This window comes from Pomacea canaliculata, linkage group LG11 (genome assembly GCF_003073045.1).
Source record: "Pomacea canaliculata isolate SZHN2017 linkage group LG11, ASM307304v1, whole genome shotgun sequence".
NCBI classification, from domain to species: Eukaryota; Metazoa; Mollusca; class Gastropoda; order Architaenioglossa; family Ampullariidae; genus Pomacea; species Pomacea canaliculata.
This window is the reverse complement of record NC_037600.1, coordinates 15,159,772-15,182,771: the sequence shown is the minus strand read 5'-3', so window position 1 is coordinate 15,182,771 and position 23,000 is coordinate 15,159,772. Positions and strand designations below refer to the sequence as shown.

The 23,000-nt window shown below is 38.4% G+C and overlaps 2 protein-coding genes across 4 annotated transcripts; one reads left to right on the top strand and one right to left on the bottom strand.

The window, feature by feature from the left end:
- The first annotated feature begins 1,736 nt into the window (after positions 1-1,736).
- LOC112575528 (transcription initiation factor IIB-like) lies at positions 1,737-9,731 on the top strand. The gene is made up of 10 exons (XM_025257463.1): positions 1,737-1,812; positions 2,242-2,349; positions 3,265-3,346; positions 3,775-3,879; positions 4,971-5,057; positions 5,473-5,602; positions 5,732-5,841; positions 6,225-6,319; positions 6,779-6,855; positions 7,548-9,731. The coding sequence occupies exons 1-10, from the start codon at positions 1,793-1,795 to the stop codon at positions 7,679-7,681; spliced, it is 948 nt and encodes a 315-aa protein (XP_025113248.1). The 5' UTR covers positions 1,737-1,792; the 3' UTR covers positions 7,682-9,731.
- A 902-nt stretch (positions 9,732-10,633) lies between these two features.
- Positions 10,634-21,862, bottom strand: LOC112575804 (PE-PGRS family protein PE_PGRS30-like). 3 transcript variants are annotated; one of them, XM_025257829.1, is made up of 11 exons: positions 21,625-21,862; positions 19,751-19,814; positions 19,423-19,518; positions 18,430-18,492; positions 15,063-15,089; positions 13,280-14,536; positions 12,598-12,675; positions 12,195-12,416; positions 11,716-11,749; positions 11,032-11,207; positions 10,634-10,800 (listed from the first exon to the last, which is right to left on the bottom strand). In XM_025257829.1, the coding sequence occupies exons 1-11, from the start codon at positions 21,640-21,642 to the stop codon at positions 10,784-10,786; spliced, it is 2,052 nt and encodes a 683-aa protein (XP_025113614.1). In that variant the 5' UTR covers positions 21,643-21,862; the 3' UTR covers positions 10,634-10,783. The 3 variants fall into 3 exon arrangements, with proteins under 3 accessions (XP_025113614.1, XP_025113615.1, XP_025113616.1); XM_025257830.1 differs by lacking the exon at positions 18,430-18,492 and having other exon boundaries at positions 21,625-21,855; XM_025257831.1 differs by lacking the exons at positions 15,063-15,089; positions 18,430-18,492 and having other exon boundaries at positions 21,625-21,856.
- Positions 21,863-23,000: the final 1,138 nt, after the last annotated feature.

The following is a 23,000-nucleotide window of genomic DNA, read 5'->3' as shown; positions in this document are numbered from 1 at the left end:
CTTCAACTAGCTGATCACCACGATGTGTCAGGTGCTCATTCGGATAAGTCACAACCAACCTATCAACCTCCGCATTCTCACCAGTTTAGGGTAACATTTGAATTAGGCATAGTTTGAAGATGAACAATATGACATTTTAGCATTTTTTAGGCCCAGGGAAAGCAAGCATCCAGTAGCTTTTGAACAGGTCTAGTGAACTGTCACTGCATCATTTTGTTTTTAAAAAAAACACTGTTAGACTGATTGTGGCAATATAATGAGGAAGAAACAGGTCAGAAACCCATAGAATTGATAATCAAGGAAAGGACAGCCAATTACTACTACAAAATGCAGTGTCTCCCACCAGACCACCCAGTCTGACAGATTCATTTACAACACTACAGACAGAACAGGCTGCACCACCCCAAAACCAACCATTCAACACACCCACGACAGAAAACACAAAGGATGCAGAAACAAACATAACAGGCCCTTACCCATCCAACAGCCTGCAAGACCACCCTGGACACTTTCACAACCACAGATAGACTTTAACCTCACAAACTATAACAAAGAAAAACACCAAAACCAGCAGATACAATTAAGCTCAAGCTAAGAACCACATACAAAGACCATGCACAGATATATACCAATATCAAGATCCAGAAACACACATAGCGGGATAAGGAGTTAACTATTCCAACAATATTATCAAGACTAAAAAGTAAAAATCAAACCTACATCACCACGGCGCACCAGACAGCTTAAATTCCTATTTACAGTTAGCAAGTGGCAGCTGCAAGAAAAGATAAGCAGCACGTCAAACCACCAAAACAGACGGCAAATCAAATCACAAACAGGAAAAGAGAACATAAACAAAATAGACACCTGCAAAATCAAAAATGACATCGCATCGCAAAACGCTGGCTCCTAGATAAGTGCGGGGTCTAAGACCTAATTGTCAAATCATAAACTCGTGAGACAACCCTTCATTTTTATTTATTTATTTATATTTTGTACTTATGTAGCCCGAGTCTAATGCATTATTGATCAAAATACAAAAATAAACAAAGTGTGGAAAGCAAGTGCTTCGATCTTGGCACGGACGTGATCTTGGTGTCCAAATCATGCTTATTGCTTGAGGGCTTATTCTCCTCCAGCACAGATATAATAATAATAAAAAACAACCTCATTGACAGTTGCGAACGACATGTTCTTAAGACAAGGACCAAGTCTAAAATGAAAAAGTCTGGGAAAGAAGTCGTTAAATGTGCTAAGCAGGTGTGATCGCAAACGCATGACCAGGAAAAGTGAGGATCTGATTAGAAGTGCTCATTGCATTCTAAAATATCACATTCTTTTGTCGTCACTTCCATATTCGTTTGCTAACGATTTGACGCGGGTTTTTTTTTTTTAATTATTATTATTTCCCAGTTTCTATTAATTATAATTACTATTTTGATTTGGCTTGTGTTTTGTACTCGCAACTACAAACTTTTCTGATGTGCTTCCTTAACTTTGTCCACGACATTAACTTTCGCTCCAAAGAGCTCTATGGCTGTGCTCATCACAAAAAAGGGATGTCATGTTTCCTTTTCCTCACTTATTCTTTAAAATGAAGAGCTTCTGTCTAATCAAGAAGCGCATCGAGCAAACTAAAATAAATCTTTGAAGACTAAAATAAATATTGTCTGCCTATATCTTGATTTATCAAATAAATCCAAGAAGTTAATTCCCAGATATTTTTATTTCCTACCATCCCCAAAGATATTAAATACCCCCAGCATGCCTTCGTTTCCGCTCTTCGAGTAAGATGGCGACGGGAAGACGAGCGTAAGTGATCTTCTCGTAGCGTTGTAGCCTAACACATCTGATTTTTTTGTTGTGTGGGGTTCTCTTTAGCATTGTATTAAACTTGCACAGAATCATACAAAACGGAACAAAAGTAGTACATTTACACCTATGTCGATACCATGAAAAATTATTTTGTTATACACTTGCGTGCCAGCCATAGGTAATCGATTCGTTAACTACTGGAGGTTTGACCACTGTTGTGATTATAACAAACGTTTAGCTGTATATTTCTTTCTAACATTGACTGGGTTACATAACTATTAGTATCTATCTTTATTGAGACATACAATTGTCTGTGGAACCGTTTCGCTCACGTTTTCAGCATGTGTTTACCAGTCAATGTACGCAGTTGAAAAGATAAGCCGAGAGAAAATATTGTCAATTAATCTGTGTAAATAACTGTTTCAGACGGTCCGCCCAAGTTGTTTGTCCTGAACATACAGATGCACATTTGATTGAAGATTATCATGCAGGAGACATGATATGCTCAGAATGTGGCTTAGTGGTTGGAGACAGGTTTGATATTTTTATATTTAAATTCTAAATAAATTATTACACAAATGTTTTAAAGATTTGGAATGTCTTATGAATTGTTTTGCGAATTTTTAGGCTGCACTATGTATGTGTGTGTGTATATATATGTTAACAGCTATTAAAGCGATGATGCTAATTTATATTTAAATTAGGTACCTCCACACATGCCTTTCCACTGGTGGGAAAAGGGTGATCATGTTTACACGTTTTCAAATCAAAGTATTTTATGGACTATCAGAAACAGAAAGACAAATTTTAAATCATGCTTAAGAACGACTTTTCGGCATTTGAACAGAAAAATGTTTTTGTTTTGTGTGACTGAAAGAATCATGTATTTTGTGAGGATAAATGGCACACAACAAAATCGGCACCCATGTATGTGCCCTGTAACGCAATGTGATGGTTGCATTATTGTTTGTGGTTTTGTTCACATATTTTTGCATGGATATTAATAGGTACATATTGAATTAAATTATTGAAGATAAGCAGAAATACTTGTACATTTTTTATGTAAATTCTGTAATTCATATTAAATATTTGGGGACTTCGAAGATTTCCAGATGCTACACATAAAAGCATCAAACAAAGAACCAAATTAAAGTAGTAAAGCTGATGCAAATCACAAACTTTAAATAGCAAGATCTCCAAAGCTAACATAGATTGTGACTTAGGTTTTGTTTTTCTTATATTTTTGTATACTTTCATGGGAAAATAACAAAAAATACTCAGTTAAAAATACATAGTTTTGTGTGACAGTACCTATTTATATGTTGTGTTTAGTTTGTTGAGGTTAAGTGTGTTTTTAAAAAAAACCTAAGAAAAGTATAAGTCTTTCAGATAGGTATAATTAAGTTATGAATTGCTTTTTTAAAAGTATTTTGTATGTTTTTGTTGAAGAGTTGTAGATGTGGGGTCAGAATGGCGTACTTTCAGCAATGAGAAAAGTACCAAGGATAATTCACGTGTTGGAGCTGCAGAAGTGAGTTTGTCACACTTTTTATCCCCTAAGCTTTGTGCTTGTAGTCTTTGGAAATCAGACTGTAATGCTAGTATCCTAAATAATTTAATATAACAAATGATGTAACAAAGTCATCTAAAGATTTTACTTCACATAAACAGATTTAACTCAGTATAATTTAAAAGTTTATTATTTAGATGCTTTTTTTACTTTTTCTTCGTATTTTCATTTTGCGGGGTGGAGTTTAAGCAACCACACATGATTTTCCAGCCACTTTTGTTCCTTTAGAATAAGCCTGCACACATGACCTGTTTATGATCCTTTTCTTCCTTACCACATGCATCATAATGTCCCATATGACCACATATGTAGCCACACACCATAAATTTGCTTCCTAAACCCTCGTTTACATCAGAAATCTTACTCATATCAGTTCTTTGGCATTGCAGAATCCTCTGTTAGAGGGTGGCGAGCTGTCAACAATGATTGCAACTGGTCCAGGTATGGAGTGCAGAGATGAGTTTGGAAAGCCCATGTATCGGAATCGACGCACTGTGAGTCACTTTTTCTAAAAAAATGTATTCCAGTTTTATTGCTATAAAGATGTTTGGGGTGCATTTATTAGGGCATACCTAATTAGCTCAAAAAATATTGTTCCCCATTAGTCTGCATGCATTTAACTCCACAAAATACAAGCAGCAAGAAGGTTGAAATTTATCAGCATATTTCTCTGTGTTCCTCTGTTGATGTACTTGGTTGTGCTGCAGCTGGCATTTGTGCCTGTGTTCGTCATTGACAGAACTTTGGTTTCTGCTGTGCTTTGTATCCATCCAAAGGAATTATGCAGAATATAATTCTTCAGGTAACCACTGTCAAGTTGCCACTGTCAGCAATTTTTCGGCTTCAGCATTCCATGCTTATGGAAACTTTATTTACCAGATTTGAGTGTTTTTGCCAGTGTACAGTTATTATAATAATAACTGACTTCTTTGTTCAAGACAATTATTTTGGTTTAACTTTGTCTTCTACTCTGTCAATCTTGGTCCCAGATCTGTCGTTTGATCTACAACTACAGACTCACAATCTACATTCATCATGGCATTGGGACTTTATATAGCGAAATAGGAAATCATCAAACATGCAGAAACATGTTGTTGCTGATAGTCATATGGTCTATCCTGAAAAGCACATCTGTGATTTTGTAGCATCTTTTGTTTTTCATGATGCTTTGTACATTGTCTCTTTTCAAAAATTGTGTTGCGTGCTGCATAGTGTGTGATAATGATATGCACTCTATGTATATAAATGTGTGCATGCACATATGCATGTATACTGTATAAAGCATATAGTTACTTCAAGTGGGAGATATATTTGTTTCTTTAAATCAACCGTTAAACATATTTCTTCCTTCATGAAGTAACCAAGTCCACTGAATACAAAAATTTGTAATATCAACACCAAATGATATTGGTTTTATGGCAGACAGATGTGAACCATATGTCTGGCATTTTCAATCGCAAAAAAGCAACACAAATCCTTTTCATTCATAAGACTGTTATGTTAAGTTATCAGACCCTTTCTTATTTTTGTATGATCTAGCAAGTACTCATATTGTTGAAGTATCTTATTGTCATTTTGTGAACAGCTGAACAGCTCTGACAGAGCACTACTCAATGCCTTTCATGAGATTAAGCAAATGGCAGACAGACTTCAGTTGCCCAAAATGATCGCTGTAAGTTTCACTTAGGTATTTTTGTATCCTGATGTACAGAAGTTTTGATTTGCAATTTCTTCAGCACCCATATTTTTGTTATTGTTATCATTCCATGCAGCTAAACTCTTGAGTTTACTTTTTTTCTTTGGCAGTCTATAGACTATTAATTAAAATATTGTTATGCTACCTTATCATTTTAAAATACAGTTCAGTGAGGGATTTTCCTGAGAAGTGAAAATCACAAAATTAAGGCTTGATATGGCATTTAGGAGCTAGAAACATAATTTATATAAATCTGAGCTATAAGGGATGCAATGCAGTTTGACTTTGTAGTAAATTGAAAGGAAATGTATAAAAGCGTGTGTACATGTGTGCATGGGATCTGGTACGTTTGCGTGCATCACTTATTTGTATTATATTTGTGTGTTAATAGGACCGTGCTAGCACACTTTTTAAGCAAGTACATGAAGGCAAGGCCTTGAAAGGCCGCAGTAACGATGCCATTGCTTCAGCCTGCATGTACATTGCTTGTCGGCAGGAGGGTGTTCCACGTACTTTTAAGGGTGAGTCTTGCTTACTGTTTGTGCTTAGTTGGTAATGACTGTACAGCATGCACACTGCATGTGCATGAGAGAATATTCTCAGCTAGAGAACTGGTAACTCTAATACTTAATTTTGTTTTCGTTCTGCAGAAATTTGTGCAGTATCCAGGGTTGCCAAGAAAGAGATTGGACGAGTTTTTAAACTTATTCTTAAGAATTTGGAAACTAACGTAGAAGTCATTACAACAGGAGATTTCATGGTAAGTGATAATTGTCATGGTAATGTCTTAAAGACAAGTGACATATTCATGCACACACATGGAGAGACACAAGTATGAAAGTATGCACTCACTTTCTCACTGTCCATGTTTTTTTCTCTTTGCATGTGGCACCTGTTTACAGGACCAGCTGCTTTGCTGCGATATAGCCTTAGTTGCTGGTTTGGTGTAAAATACCAATCTCCACCCCCTAACTCTCTCTCTAATGTTTGAAATTTACAAAACATAAAAAAAGGCTAGAAAATTCAGTAGTGTGTTAATCCTTACATGAGGTAATGTAGCTGTTAGGATTTTGCATTGATCTTATTAAATTTATCTGGGATCTGTTAAAAAAAATAAATGAATAAAACTATTCTCTTTTTCAGTCTCGATTTTGTTCAAACCTTGGACTTCCAACTGCTGTACAGAAAGCTGCAACTCATATTGCACGAAGAGCTGTTGAGCTTGATCTTGTCCCAGGGTAAGACTTTATTGGAATTTCTTTTTTAGGAATAATTTTTATATGTATCCAGGAAACATGTGATGTACTATTTGATTAGGTACTTATTTGTGGTTTATACTACAGTGGAACTTAAAGCTCTTATAAGTTAAACTTACAAAAAAATCCATGAGAACATTTGTTTCTCAAGTAAAACTGTAAAACAGGGAAGATAATGCTGATTTATTTTTTCATGCAAGGCACAGTTATGGTTTTGTTTTTTTAAGTGATAATTATAGACATAAAACAAGCACAACAAACTTGCCAAAAATCTTTTACAGTTAGATTTTTAGAATCTTGTTTTTATTCGCCCTTTAGTGCTTTTCTGAGCTTGATTTGTTTTTGTCTATATTCACAGTTCTGTCTCTGTGATAGCTGCTGCTATCTATATGGTATCTCAGGCTGTAATTCTCTTCTGAACTTGCTTATTTTTGTGTGCAGTCGCAGTCCAATCTCTGTGGCAGCTGCTGCTATCTATATGGCATCACAGGCTTCAGAGGACAAAAAAACTCAGAGAGGTAAGATTTGTTTTCTGCCCGTGTTCACTCCACCATAATTCTGTGCTTGTCTTTCCTGTCCTAAAGCAATCACAGGAAAGTATAGCAACTATTAGAAAGATTGAGACATCCATTGTCTTCACATAATGATGATGTGTGGATTGTTTATGATTATAGTGACTGATGGTGGATGATGGTAGTGGTGGTGGTGGGGATTGCCTTCGAGGCATCCAAAACAGAGAAGTCAAAGCAAAGTTTAATCATGAGCATATTGCATTATGGAAACAAGTGGTTTAGAAAGGAAGTGACAGAATGGTGAAGACCATTGGAAATTTTGATGCTATTTGTCCATTAAAAACTGAAAGAAGTAGAAAGTCACTGCATGAAGAGAAACCCAGATGAACATATAGATCCACACGTTGATGATAGTAAAACAAAGAGGGCTCCCTATCTCAGACTGTTAGGGAAAAAGGACATCTTTATTTTTTAACTAATTTTTATTATTACTAATTTGAAATCATTGTGTAGTCTTTACTATTTTTTTTTTTAAAGCTTGAAGCAAGAATAATAAAATCTGAGCCTATAGAGAGAATCAAATATCCTTTCTGCAATCAGAAAAATGGAACAAAAAATTTTTACTTGCACAAGAGAAACATGAAAAGTCAACCTTGAGATAGGTTACAGTCTCTGGATGAATTTTTTTGCTGTTGCAGAAATTGGTGAGATTGCTGGTGTGGCAGAAGTTACTATTCGACAGTCATACAAGTCCATGTATCCTCGTGCACATGACCTGTTCCCTGCTGACTTCAAATTTGCTACACCTATAGAAAATCTTCCCACACAATAATAATAACAAACCAGAGAGGCTCTGGTCTCCTTTTGTATGGTGCTGTATTATTTGCATTTTGTAGTAAGGGATATTGGTGTTGTAATGATGCAAGAAATGCTCACCTTTGATCCTTTGCCAGCTTTTTTTTGTTGTTGTTTTTTGTTTTGTTTTGAGGGAGAAAACGTTTCAAGTGATAATTTTTCAATTCAGCAAGTATCACTTGTGATTCAACTTTTCATTAAGCATTGACAGTAAACTTAGGTGTAACTCTATAATTTCGGTTCATTTTATACACTCCCCCTCACCATGAAGAAACGAGGTAAAAATTCCCCTAAACTTAAACAAGTTCCATTTTGTTCTCTTCTACTATATCATTATTTAAGAACAGAACTGTGGCATTTCAGAGTTCAGAAAAAAAGTTTTTAGAGAGATTGTTTAGAGGGTTATGCTCTTGCTTTGCAGTTAAAAAGGATGCTGTGGGATGCTCAACATTTTAACATTATAAGACATGTTTCACATGCTAATTATACATGCATGCACAGCTAACTGATTTGTTTACTTTTTTTCTTTTTGGTAGAGATCTGTTTAAATTGAAGGACTTTTCATAATGTGGAAGTTTAATTAATTTCAGTTTTAACTGTTTTAAAAAAGAAGTCTTTTGGGATGCAGTTTAGGAGGATTAAGATATCTCTATTTTTGATTGTTTGTTTATGCTGTTTATGGGTCTGTTTCTCAAAACTGTAACACATATAGAATATTCAAAATGACAGGAGAGAGAAAATACACCAATCTCTTAGGCTAGAAGTTTTACAAGTGTTTATATGTAAAATGCTTCAATATATAGCTGCTACTACTAATAATAATAATAAATCCAATTTTTTAAAGCTCTCTTCCTATAAAGGCTCAACACTGCTAATAGTTCAGAAAATGTTATGCCTATACAGGCCTTGCATCATTATCATTGTTGTCCATTAAAGCATCTTCTGCACTTTAAACCCTTCCATCACTTTGTAATATAAAAGTTTTAAGCTTTATGCTGGTGCTTATCAAACATTTTTATTCTGAACTCTTTATTTCAATGATGATCTAGAACTCCAAGTAAAGCATCAATGCACCCATGAACAACAAAGAACCATATCACAATTGGTAAATGTTAGTTGTTGATGTCAGTTTTACATGTATATCATTCATTAAATGTGTGATAATTAACCATTCTTACAGTTTAACGAAACTTGGATAGTAAAATAGCGTTTACTCTGCAAGAAATTCTTTTGAATTGTAAAAAGCTAAGAGCTTCAGAAATTTTGTGGCTGAGAAAGGGCATTAAAAAGTATTCAGATCTTAGGAACAACAAATGTTTAAAAATCATTTGACCTAATCATGACAATACAAACATGTACCAAGACATTGTGTATGTGTGAGAAAGAAATAGGAAAAGAAAAAAAAGGCCCATGCAGATGAGGATTTTTATACAGTCATTAATATGTTAAGTTTCACCATTCCCAAGAACTTGTGAGAATGACATTTGCTGTCATGCTATACATAAGTTGTGTGTCAACATGTCAAATCAAAGTATTTAGTAAAAAAAAAAAACTGCTTTCTTACAAATGGTTAAGTAAGGATGCCATTTAACATTTGAAATTCTTGCTATAGATGCAATGAAATTTTTGTTATTTAATCAGTGATAGTTTTTGTCAGTTGTAATGCACACTTTGTACTATTTATCCTTTGTCATTATTGAGTTTCTATTTGATGTTGTACTCATTGGGGTTGCATATTTTATACATGGTAGAGTTTCATGATGATGCTGCCTTTTGTACAGTGAATGTAATTTGTAGCATGTATAGTGGTGGCAATCTATGAATGATTGCACAATTAAATCAGCTACATCAGCACTATTTTGTATGCACTGATGAAAGAAGTTGTTGAAGGTTGGATGTACATACCATACTGTAAATACAGGTGTATTACTCTTGCTGAATGAATGTAAATATGAAAGATTTAAAAAGAAAACATGAAAAACTAAACATTAAAGGCAATTGCTGCAAAATAAAGATAACAAACTTGCTTTGTTACCTTTCCAGCCACTTTCATACATTAGTGTATAAGGAGAGAGAGAGAGAGTGTGTGTGTGTTTGAGAGATAAATAATATTTTTGTTATTTTCATTATTTGAGTCATACTTTAGCTTTAAATTAAAAACTCTTTTTTCTGAAACATTCCAAGTTTTGTAAACATTTTGCATTTAAGAATCCAATACATTTATGCTAAGGTGACCAGACGTCCCGCTTTAGGCGGGACAGTCCCGCTTTTGACCTCGTGTCCCGCCTGCTCATCGGGCTGGAAGCCCAATGTCCCGCTTTCTGGCTTTCTGGCAAGTCCATCAAATGTCCCAGTAGTCTTTAAAAATCACTTTTTTCGGCGTTCTTTGACGGTGACGACACCATCATCGGCATGTGTCCCGCTTTCGCCCCCGAAACGTCTGGTCACCTTATTTATGCTTGAAAACCGAATAACGCAATAGCTGTCACTCTCATCATCCAAGGAAAATAACTTGGAAAGGATTTACATTTCATCACAAACAAGCTATTACTGAATGAAAGAGACGCTAGGCGGATCGGAATAATCTCATCCTGCCGTTGTTCGGGCGTTACACGGACAGGATAAGGGACATAAATCTCAGTATCATTGTTAAAAAGTAACAGTTATCTCCCCTGACAAAGCGTCAACTGACTGCTGCACACATGGAGCACAGTTCAAACACAGCACAAACTGTTATCGCTAACAAACTCACCTTCAATGGGTAACGATCGCTAAGAAGAGGAAATGACGTCTGCTACGTTCATTTTGATTGAGCTTGCATATTTTTTGAAAGCCTGGTCAACACAGTTTAAGGAAACACAAACACTCTTACTCATCTGCAATCAAACGCAGCTTTTGGATTTATATAGAAAAAAAAAATTCTAAGAACTTTCTTTTATAATTTTATTGTTTTCGTAAAGGCTGATGAGAATGCAGCAATACACGTACACAAGTGACAGTTGCAGGCGATAATATAGTAAACCATTCTGCAGTTCCCGTACGGCATTCGAAAGACAACAGAAAAGGAACTTGCAGCTTGTTATACTCCCAAACCATCTGAAAGATACAAGTATACAGCAATAATAAATTATTTTAAATAAGAATCATGAAACATTCTGGAAACGAGTATTATGGATTTCTCCAGAAAAACAATTGAGCAGCAAATGTGAAAACTATCTCAAACTGAAATATTAATTAATCAATATGTATGAATGCGTGCTGCTTTTTTCTCAGATGTGTGCGTGCATTAGACGTGACACTATAAGTCTTGAAAGTACGCATGCAAACCTTGCATGATTGCCATTAATACAAGTGGGTTGGACATGAGATTGCCTCCCATGCCACCCATGCCTCCCATGCCGCCCATGCCTCCCATGCCTCCCATGCCTCCACCACCGCCACCAAACATCTGCGACATGGCCCAGGCCATCATGGCACTTTCTCCTCCTCCTCCCCGCATCATCCTGTAACAAACAGGCATGTTGGTCGGGTCACCGGTCATTTCGCCCCAAGACCATTTTACCTCGAGGCAAAAGTCAGTTCATCCCAGCTATGTCCATTTCGTCCCAAGACCGATGTCAAATTGTCTCAAGTCCAAAAGACAAATAGGTCACCGATGAAACAAGGAGCAATTAACATCAAATATGCAAGTTCACAAGAAAATGTTGTCAAAATCTTTTTAATTTAAAAGATTGTTATAAGAGAAAAATCCCGTTTGTTTGCCATTGTAATATACATTCTCCATGCGTATTGCCAAGCGCCGATTTTTTAAACGTAAAATGATGGCTAGTTCCGCAGATTCATCAGCTCGCGCGCTCTCTTTCTTTCTCTCACATAAACTTCCTATCTATCAACACAAAAGAAGCCAGTGTGAGCAGCCGTAATGTGAACGGCTTACTATGAAAACAGCAAGTTTCTTCTAAATTCTCAACATTTGACTTAAAAAGAGTTAATTAAATAAACACGACTTACATCATTGGTAGCATCATTTGCATCATAGGATTTTCTGAAAAAGGAAATTTCATTTAGTTTCCGTCTAGTCAATATTGAAAATCACAAAAGAATAAAAACTGAAGGGAAAGAAAAACGTGGAGCTTGTAATCATAGTAGGTCATTGATGTCAAAAGGGTTGTTGTCGCCAACTATTCTGACCAACGCAGTCGGATATGCATCGTACAAAACAGTAAATTCCACGACACCCTGCTCACTCTGCACGGAAGAAGTCGTTGTCTTAGAGGACCTCTTTTCCTTGCAAGAACAAGAAACTGCATTATTCTGATTGAGAAGTACGATGTCACATTGAAAAATTTCTCTTGATAAAGGTTTTGGTTTTAATACTGTCGTGTGGATACTCGTGATGTTCTGAAACAGACGGTCACAAAGAGGCTTGCACGTAAGCAAACACAGGCTAAATGATATTAAAAAGCGTAGTAAATGAATGTTTTTCTCACGTTGCGGCTGAGGCATGCCCATTCCTAATGATGCCAACGGCCCATTCCCTCCGAATGGCGAACCTCCCATCCCGCCTCTCTGGCCGTTTCGTAAAGTGTTCAGTAGGGAACCGGAGGTAAAAGTACTCATATCGCCAAGGCCACCTCCACCGAAACCACCGTTGGCACCAAAAGAACCTGGCATCTGCATGCTTGGAGATCCCCCGAGCAGAGAATTCGAAGCTGTCGAGACACACAAAAAAATAAATCTATTTACTTACTTACCTCTATATATATCTAGAAACCTGCTCTGATAAAACGATGCTAGGGTTACAGTAGAAAAACATTATTTAGAAGAATAGATGCATTATTATAGATTTTTTAAAAATTTACTATGCCTGAAGCATTTAAACTCTTCTTTTACCTCCACCGGATCCGCCTAGTAAATTGAAGATTCCGAGGTCAGGACCACCGGTGCCAGACCCTGTTCCAGCGCCACCTCCTGCAAAGATAACTTTGTCTCAGACGCCAAGACAAATGCTGTATTTTAATAAAATGAAGACTACAATGTCGAGCTTCTGATAACAATATTGACACAAGATTTTCAATACAATGACATCTAAGCGTTTATACGTGTGGGTAATTGTGTTCAACTTATATCTACCTCCCCACAACTCTCCACATTTCATCAAAGCTTAAAGAAGATGTGTTCAAATCTCACTTAGCCACAAATGTTTTTAGCTAAGCGTGAAAACTAGTAGACGCAATAAGAAGCCTTGGCTGACTGCCAGAAAATAAAAAATAGTGATGTCACAAATGAACACAGCCATGACGTCAGGAGCAAACACATGACATCATGGACATAGCTGTGACGTCAGAAGAAAAATATTGGAAACAATGAGACGTTAGGAATGCAGTCCCAGCAACCAGACAACAACACAAATAAAAACAACAACAAAAAAAAGAAGAAAAAAGCAGAGTGAGCGTTGCTTCAAGACAAACAGTAATCTTCGCTGCAACAGCAGCGTGGACGTCAACAGACGTCACGCTGGTCGGACAAAACAGACGACACGGACAGTGTGCTGTCCGACAGACGTAAGTAGTACCTCCCAGCAGTGCTAAGGGACTGGAGGCAGACAATGTGGGGTTGGGCGACATGATCTGGTTGAGCATGGCGCTGATGGGGTCGTTGGCTGCGGCAGGCTGTTGCTGGTTCTGCATGCCTCCTGCTGCGCCGCCGAGCCCCAGCTGCTGCAGCAAGCCTGCCAGCGGGTTGGACATCGTGCCGGCGCTGGGCTGTCGCGACCCTTGCAGTAGGTTGAGTTGCGCTTGCGTTGGCGTTTGTGTCCGTGTCGGGGCTCTGAACTGCTGGAACTGCGGCGTAAATCCTGTCCCTCCCCTACTCGCCATCTGGAAGCTGGGTTGGTTGGCCGACTGTTGTTGCTGATATAGCATGTTGTTCTGCTGCTGCTGCTGCTGCGGCGTGTACTTGGACGGAGTAGGGGCAGGAGCCATGGAGCCGCTACCCCCTGTGTTCAACATTCCCCCCATCTCTGGCCGGTAGTTGGGGTTCGGGCGGCTAAGCACGGCCTCCTTTAAGGCGTGCATCTGCCAGTCGGGTGGGGTGTACGACGTGCCCCCCTGTTGAGACCCACTGGTCGCACCCGAACCGAAACTCGGAGCACCTGCCACAGGATTGCTAGATGACGGATAGCTGCTCCCGTACGCAGAGGTCTGACCTCCAGGGGCCCCAAGAAGGGAATAACCACTTCCACTTCCACCTCCACCGCTGGAGGCACTGCCAGAACTGTAGGTGCTGCCCGAAGAGAAACTGCTGCCGGGACTGAAGGGACTGTTCATAACTGAGTTGGTGCCGTAGCCAGACGGATCGTATCCCGGAGCGGGCTGAGCTAGGCCGTACCCGGAAGTGGGTTGGGCTTGGCCGTAGTTGGGGCTGGGGCTGGGGTACTGGCCGAACGTTTGTCCCCCGTAGGTACCGCCGCCGCCGCTGCTGACGGCGCTGGTGGCGAACCGCTGCGTCTGGAAGTCCAGCAGCACCTGCCCGACGTCCTGCTCTGTCATGGGCTTGCCCAGTAAGGACAACTCCTGCTTCCTCTGCCGCACGCGATCCAAAACCGACGGCACGTCGGCGACGCTGAAGCGCGGCATGGACGAAATCAGCTGCTGCAGGTACGAGCCGGACGGCGCGGGAACGGGGGCTGGGGTAGGGGCCGGAGCCGGAATCGGGGCTGAAAAGTCAAGGAAAGGCAAGGAGGGGCCGTGCGGTGGCGGTGGGGTCTGTGGGGGCTGGTATCCAAAGTTGAAGGTGTGCGTGATCATGGGTGGTATGGCCGTGGTGGTTCCTGTGAAAGAGGAGGGAGTAGGGATAAATAACTAGACGGATCATGCGGTCAAGTAACAAATCCCAGTCTGGAATTCTAGTCTAGGGGTCACAAGCTCGACGTGAATTCCGACCAGAAGGTCCACATAGCACTAAAGTCGAATAGATGCTGACATCACAGGGAGGCTGAAAGCCGGCGCCATTGCACTGAACACGTACAGTCTATAGAAACATTTAAAATCTGTTTGCTGGTTTTCTTCAACTAAAATATATTTCGGCTTAACATAAATTTTGGATAAAAGTGATTAATAAAATTAATAACAAAAACACACACTGAGCATCTTCTCAAACTCGTTCATCACTTCAAAGTTCTACCCACTGATTCTAAATCCATTATCAAGATAATATCAAATTCTTCTGACAGCATTTTTAAGCTGAATTTACATTAATGAACTAGTAAACAACTGCTATCATCTGACTTAATTTAACAACAAAATCCAAAAGCAGTACTTCGACGATACCAACTTCAAAAAAATGAGTTCATTTACCTGGGCCGTGTGCAGTTCCAGTAATGGCTAATGAGAAAAAACCAACTTTCTTATATTACGAACAGCAGACACTTTCAAACACGCGCCTTTTACCCGTTCAGAAAAAAATGTATTTTCTATCTTCTCACTTCACTAGGAATGTCAAGTTAACCATTTTTTTGACCAATCTTAATGTAGCCAAAGAGAGAGGTGCCTCCAAAAGGCGCACACATAACATGTGTCAGAGTGACTATGGGTTTCGTTTTTATCAATATATTGGAGATAACAAATGAATAAATAAATGAATTAGTAAATGAATAAATAAGTGTATTGGAAATTTATATTGATATACTTTGATCGTCATTGTATAACAAGCTAGCACAAAAGAGTATTAAAACTAAGATCAGTGAATTAATGGAAATTTAAAAATCTCTAAAAAAAATAATGAATGTCTTAATTACAATAACTTTTTTTGTTGACCACCACATTTATTTTTCATGCAGCTTAATGAGTTTTAGTGGAACTAATTGCTAGTTCGTTAACATCCCAATAAGCGCCATAGAAAGTCAGAAGTGTTAAGCAGGTATGTAAAACTGTAACCGCAGAGTGAAAGCCGCTCACATTTCATTTTGTATTTATCCATCCCTTAACTCCCTCTGTCTCTCGGTATATCATATGTTTACTGTTAGGTGTCAGTATTCAAGCCTGTCCCATCCCTTTGTGTCAGAAACACAACGCAGACAAATCCTATTAATACACATATTGTAAACGAACTACTCTAGATAGGTTGTAGACGAATTCAAAATTTGGTAAATGGATTGTACTAAGCACTTTCTTCATTCACATTCTGGGTACACACTGGCTGCTTACGAAAGTAAGCTGAAGCATTTGTGTTTATATATGGACGTAGATATAGAGCTTCTTTCCTGCTCATGTTTCACCTTTCCTGTTTCCTGTCATGATGACGCACAAAGTCTTGTTTAAAAAATGTTGTGAACAGAAGGCTCTTTGTTGTAAAACTATTTATCTCTGGGCTTGAACTGCTTATGAAAACTTAGTATTGCGCAGGAGAACCTGAGCACCAGGACTGCAGCAAGTGATGACTGAATCATTACAGGAGGAGAACAACATCAGAGGTGTACACGGGAGGTGAGAGAAATCAATGAACATTCTAATTAATAGTTGAAGCATAGCTTGCTGGTGTTATCTGGAATCCGCAAAAGTCCCAAGCCGACACCAAAAGCACGAAGAAGCTTGCAGTCGAAACAAAACCCGCGCGTGCATGCCTGGGAGACGATCGCACGCACACGCTCCCACAAAATTCTAAACATTTTGCAGTTTGTCCCTTCAACATCACTAGCACGCACACACACACACATACACACACGTACACACACGCATACACACACACGTACACACACACGTACACACACACCTATACACACGTATATAAACACACACACGCACGGCTGTTCGTTAGTTAGCTAAACGGAGCGTTTGTATACTCGCCTGTTTTTTTGAGCAACCGATTTGATTGGCCCAGGCCAGGAACAATGAAAAGTAATAAATAATAAGAAAAGAATAAAATCACAGCAACAACTTTGTGTAAATAAATGGTTTTAAAATTTGAGAAAAAAAAATTCAACCTACAAAAATGCGGTGAAGGTAAATCTGCAATACTTACTGTACAGTACTGTGTTTACACACGTGCTACACAAACCGCAATGTTTTGCTTAAGGCCAGAAGAAATCTATTGTAGGTTCTGAAAGTCGAATAAATTCTTCCAGAACTTACAAGATGACCTGACGAGTCAATCAGAAACAAGTTAGACGGAATGCCCAGACGACTAACAGAACAGGTTGTCCGATGGCTTCACTGTCCAACTGACTAAGCAAAGATAAATTTATATGTAGATAATGACCCCGAGATTCGTTAGTGACAAACATGAGAGATGATTCTGCCCCCTCTAGGTGTGTGCCACATTCGTTACACAACCTACTTAATGTAGGCACGTTAACAACAAGTAATACAGACAATAAAAGTTGGTTATATTAATTAAGGCGGTTTGTATTGGATAAATTTTACTTGCGATCAGCATTCGAAATATTTAACAGTAAGAGGCATAGAGGTCAAGACAATAAATGTGGGCTTTATATAAAATAACATATTATATATATAATAAAATAGTCTTATGAGCAGAGACATGGCCTCAACTTTATTTTAGAAGGTGGACTTTGTAGCCAGGTGGAAGTTACACATTCTGTAACGGATACTCGATTGAGAAAATTAAATAAAATCAAGGAAAGAAGGGTTTTAAGGTTAGGTTGGGGGTTAGGGCTAGAGATGTCGCACGATTTTGTTAACTCAAACTTTTATAATTTTCAGATGACTAGTGTTCACTAGTTCTCGGTTTCTTTTCGAGAAAGGCGGAGGGCTTTGCTGGTGTGAAAGCATGATTCAAACCGGAAGCAGACCTCCTTATTTTTAAATTATTGTTGCTCCACCCCCTCGATCCGTCACTTACCGTGCTTATTCAGCCCAGAGCTGTCACCCTTGACCTCACTGTGCTATATTTGTCTCTGTTCTTTGTGAAAATTTATTGTGTAAGAATAATACCTGTTATTGCCGTCAGCAGCATGGAGAGGAGAGAATAAAAACATGACAGTCTTAGCATGGGTAGCTTTAAAATCTCTAAACATGTGGTGTCGTAAAATTTGACTTTCCAAGGCTTTTAATCTCTTTCTCACAGACAGCACTACACTTTCCATTGTTTGAGAAAGAAATTCAAAACTCCACCATATTTTTTCCCAACGGTTTTGATATGTATATGTAAAAGCATTCTGACACTGTAAACTAACATGTAGCGTTGAAATGCGGGGAAATACTATCTTGCTCTAGGCTTTACCCAACATCCGAAATGCACCCAACAATCTTTTAAAAAAAAAGTTCGGTTGAGAATGGAGACTTTCGTTGGACCCCTTTTGAGTTTTCACTCTCATGACAGTGCCTACAAAGTTATAAGCTACAAGTTTGTAAGTCACGTGGACAATACAAATGAACATAAAACATTGCTGATTTCATCTTCCCGCCGTATTCTAATGCATGCAATGTCTACCAGCATAAAAAGCCATAATGACAGCTTGTGTCTAAACTACAATAACGAAAACATCTTTCCCTCCTCAGGCTTTTCAGCGTTAAATTTCTAGCCGCTTACATATTTCAGAGCTACAGCGACTACCTCCATACATTTGATGGCACCCAAGCCAGAAGATAAAAAGCAAAACCTCGCGAATAATTTGGAAAGTATGTGCTTTTTTTTTTTTTTTTTTTTTGCTCCAAGGCGCGTGGTTCAGCATTTTTTTTTTTCTTTTTTGTCCATTTTTCTCACCCTTTGAAGCAGGTGCCCTCAATCTGAGAGTTTCGCATATTCTCGGGTCAATGAAGCAAATATCTATGAGAAAAGAATTTACAGCAAAAGAAACATTTTATAGGGCAGTAATCAGATGTCATGAAGCTATAATATCTCATTTCACAGAAAGTTCAGAACTCAGATGCTCGTCTCGTTTGCTCGACTCGCATATCTGAACATGCCACACCACCTCTTCATTCTCTTTATTAGCTACCAATTAAAGCTAGAATAGACTAGTACTATCTGTCCACACTACTGCCCGAAACCTTCGCTCCTCATCAGACTCCGGCATTCTATCCTCCCTCCCGCAAAGACAGTCACATACGGACAATGTTGTCCGCTCTCTGTGCTGTTAAGCAGTGAAACTCTCTTCCACTTCATATTCGCCACTCATTCATACTTTCCCTGTAAACATATATGTTTACAAAGTACTATCCCTAAATTACTCTCCTGAACTCCTTTTGCAATATTGTCTGTCACGCTAACCATCATGTAACGACTTCATATTTACACTGTTTACAGTCCCTCCATCACTTCATACCTTCATCCATTGCTTTACATTCTTCTCTTGTACTTCATCTTTTATGTTCTTCAGTGTGTCTATACGTATCTCACAGTTCACTATTATCTAGTGTTCAATTATCATTACTGATCTGCGCAGAGAGTGCGACCCATCTTGATGCGCGATACAAGCACACACATCATCATCATCATCATCATTATTATTATTATTATTAAGAAGGGAAGAAAGTCTACCTTAATACGATTTGTCTATAGTAAATATTGCTATAGGCACTGGACAAACTTTGTCCTGAGTGTGTGAGTTTGTCAACCGGTTCCGTACTTGGGAAAATGGGATTTATTATTATAACTTTTTTTTTTACGTGTTAGAAAGCAAGAGTTAACAGTGATGAGAAGGAGGAAGTAACTGCGAAAGGAATCGTAATGACGGAGGTCTCCTGCACAGCTGACCTGCTGCTGTTGCTGCTGCTGGGTCTGGTACTGCTCCTGTCCCTCCCCCTGATGCATGTCCAGTCGCCATCGCGTCCGCGAAACCAGCGCTACCGCCTGAAAAATGCATGTGTTATTGTTTAAAGACCGATCTCATCAAATACAAACAAAAGGAAATAGAAAAGTATATATAATATAGACAAATAGAACTAGTGGTGAAATCGGCTCAAAATTTATCAATGTTATTATTTTCTTTAAAAGGAAATTTGTAATCAACATTTTTAAGGGATGAGGTTTCAGAGGGATGTTTACCATAATTAATATTAATAAAGCTGAATAACTATTGCACCTGGTGATGGTGGCGGTGTTGTGTGGCTCCATGTTGTCTGTATGACCATCGAAAACATCAGTGTCTGCAACAGCAGAAGTATGTTATACCATAGCAACATCTGCGCATATCAGATACCAAAAATGTGTTATGTCACAGCACACCTGTAACAAGCAGCAGCGTGTTATGTCACAACACACCTTAAAATACCTCTCCTCCATCATGATGAGTGGAAAAAGGACCTTGTATTATTTTTTATTTTATTTTATTTTTTTATTTATTTATTTATTTTTTTGTCAGTCTTGTTCCAGGCAGACAACTAGAATACAAGGAACTCGTAATAAGAAGGATTGTGTTTACAGCCACTGGAATGAAGTCCAGGCATTGGTCAACGAAATGAGTACCCGTGAGTGGTCACAAACAAAAAAGTACAATAGGGGTATAGGAGGGTCGATCCAGCAAGTGGAAGACAAAGTCAGCGAATGACTAATGTACATTGTATAGGAAATAGAGGATATAAAATAAAAAGAATACCTGGTCCTATACCTGGCAAGTCACATCATGCACCGACAAATGAAAATCATTTTTGTGAGTTTTCTAAGATCTCGTGAAGTCCAGCGTGACAGTAAACCTGCGTGCCAGGCATAGTGTGTGTGAGAGAGAGAGAACGAGAGAGAGTAGAAATAAGCAGAAAACACGCAGGTGAGTACGTTTCCTTGTGAAGAAATACGGTTTGCAACTTCTTCTATAATTACTTTTATTCATCAGGAGGCCATCACTCTCACGGAAACTGGCCCAACCAGTCTCAATACGCATTAAAACTAAATTGGTCGTACTTGTTTTTTTAATATTATTTACACCCAAAAATGAAATGTTCTCAAACGGCCGATCTTCCAAAAAAATAAACCCTGAAAATTAAAGATTAGGGATAACAGATAAATTGAAAGATTAATTATTTGGAAAGAAAATAATTTAATTTTTACATCAAGAATAACTGACTGAAAATAATGAGGCAGTTAACACGAGTTGAAAATGATTTTTATAGCAAAAAGATGTATGGTGCTATTAAAAACCAATCACAACGCACTACACATTCTTCACAAAGTCATGTAACAGCGAAACAAGACAAAACTGTATTGACAAACAAAGAACACTTTCAGCTCAGATTCACGCAACAAAAAGTGAAATCAGATGCATACATAAACATAAGCAGTCTCATAAGGAGACAGACTAGACAGGTAGAATAAATTATGAAAAGTTTAAAGGCACGTTTCCCCCATCAAGACACGAACAGGTCGCCGTCCCGTCTTGAGTGTCATGTCGCGAGTGAGGTTGTAAAACTGGGTTTCCTGATTTTCTGAGCAATTCAAAATGACTGCCTTTTGCGCAATCTCAAATTGAATCGGTTTTAATTTAGATAGGGGGGAAAGGTGTGGAAATAATCAGAGGAGGTTCTGACACTATGATTAACTGAGATTAACTAGTCAGGAGAAGCATGGTAAGTTAGGGTACGTTAATGGAAGGGTGTTATATGGTGCAATGAGAGGTAGAAGGAGAGAGAAGACTAAAAAATCTATATTTAAAATTGTAAACTGTTTTTGGAAAGGACAAGATGTCATAATTCAAAAATGTCAGAATTCTAGCCCTCAATTAATCGAGTAGACAACATCATTGTTGTTAGTTGCCCGTAATCATCATTTATTATTGTTTACAATTATAGTTAATGAGATAAAACGAACCAAAAATAATGATTTTGAAGGTTAATAACTCTATTAGAAAAAAAGATGAACGACGGGATTTTCATAGCTGCATTAAAATTATGATTATAATAAACAAACAAATGAACAGACACCGAAAAACTGCTTTAAAAAGACAAGAAGATCACTTGTACTCACAGACACAAGGATCTTCATTTTCCAGGCCTGCCTGTATCACTCAAAGTACTTCTCTTCCTTGTGTCCTCCAGTCAGGCAGACGACAACCACACACCGCCCAAGCGACTGACAAGGCGAAGAGAAATAATTTCTTTGTTTTATAAGGTGAGCCGATGGCGCTCCATCTGTGTCACACAATGTGTCTGAGGAGACTGTGACAGGAGGAGCGACGTAGAACGTGACATCCTGTCTGCGACGACCGTTACACGTCCTCTCCACATGGCGTTTGTGACACGTCGTGAGCGTCCACTGCAGCTAGCAACATTTATGTCACTTTTTTCCCAAGCTGGTCGTCCTGAAAGCTTAATTCTACAAGTTATGCTTGAAACATCAAGATTGTGCAGTTATAATCTTTGAGACCGTTGTTAATATTTTTTTGTACAAGTTTTTCTTTCCTGTCTAAATTCTCTCACGCTCGCTCGCTCTCTCGTTCTCACGCTTCTGCTTCTGTCAACAGTTGAGCCTTCATTGCTTAGACAACGTAAGATTTATGACATTCTTCCATTATACCATCAGACTATGAGGTCATGACCTGACAACTTTTTTCTGACCAGGAATCCGTACCAAAGTAAACAAATTTAGACTTTCCTTAAAAAAAAAAAAAAAAATAGAGAGAACTAAACAATATAATTATAGTGAGGTGCTTTCACAGAAATCTTTGACAAGACTGGGTGCGAGGGATTAGTGGAAGATCTCTTTTCCCAAACATTTATTCATTCATTTATAACTGTTGCTTCGCATCTGACTTAAGAAATCACAAGATTCAGTGTCCTTATACAAACATTGTCAGCAGCTCAAGCAATGAACTCCATTACCGACAACACATTGTTCGGCAGTGTTATGCCGAGAAAAGGACAAGGTTGTAATTGAAGATGGCACCTGATCAGAAATTAATTTATTATTTAAAAATCCTCTGAAAATGAAAGAAGAGAAACACTGCTGCGAAGATATACTTGCTTCCGCGAACTCGTAATTCTTATAAATTTCAGAGAATCACCTCCCTTTTGTTTGGAATACGAAAGATATGGCGGCTCACAGCTATCACCTCTAGAATGATGTAAGGAGAGGGCGAAGAAAGACATGCCTGAGGTCATGATTGTAAATATGGGAATATATAAGCGGGAAATGATAAGCATACTTCCATAAAAAAGAGTCTCGATGGACCCTTGTATAATGGATCTTTGATGCCAATTTTAATTCATTGTTACAAACACACTGGTAAATAAGCGTTGAAGGGGTTCAGCTGCCATGGTGAATATTTTTCTGGTCGTCAGCGCTGGCCAGCGAAGGTCATCGTTCCCCGAGAACGGGCTTAGGTTCCCCGCTGACGAAACATA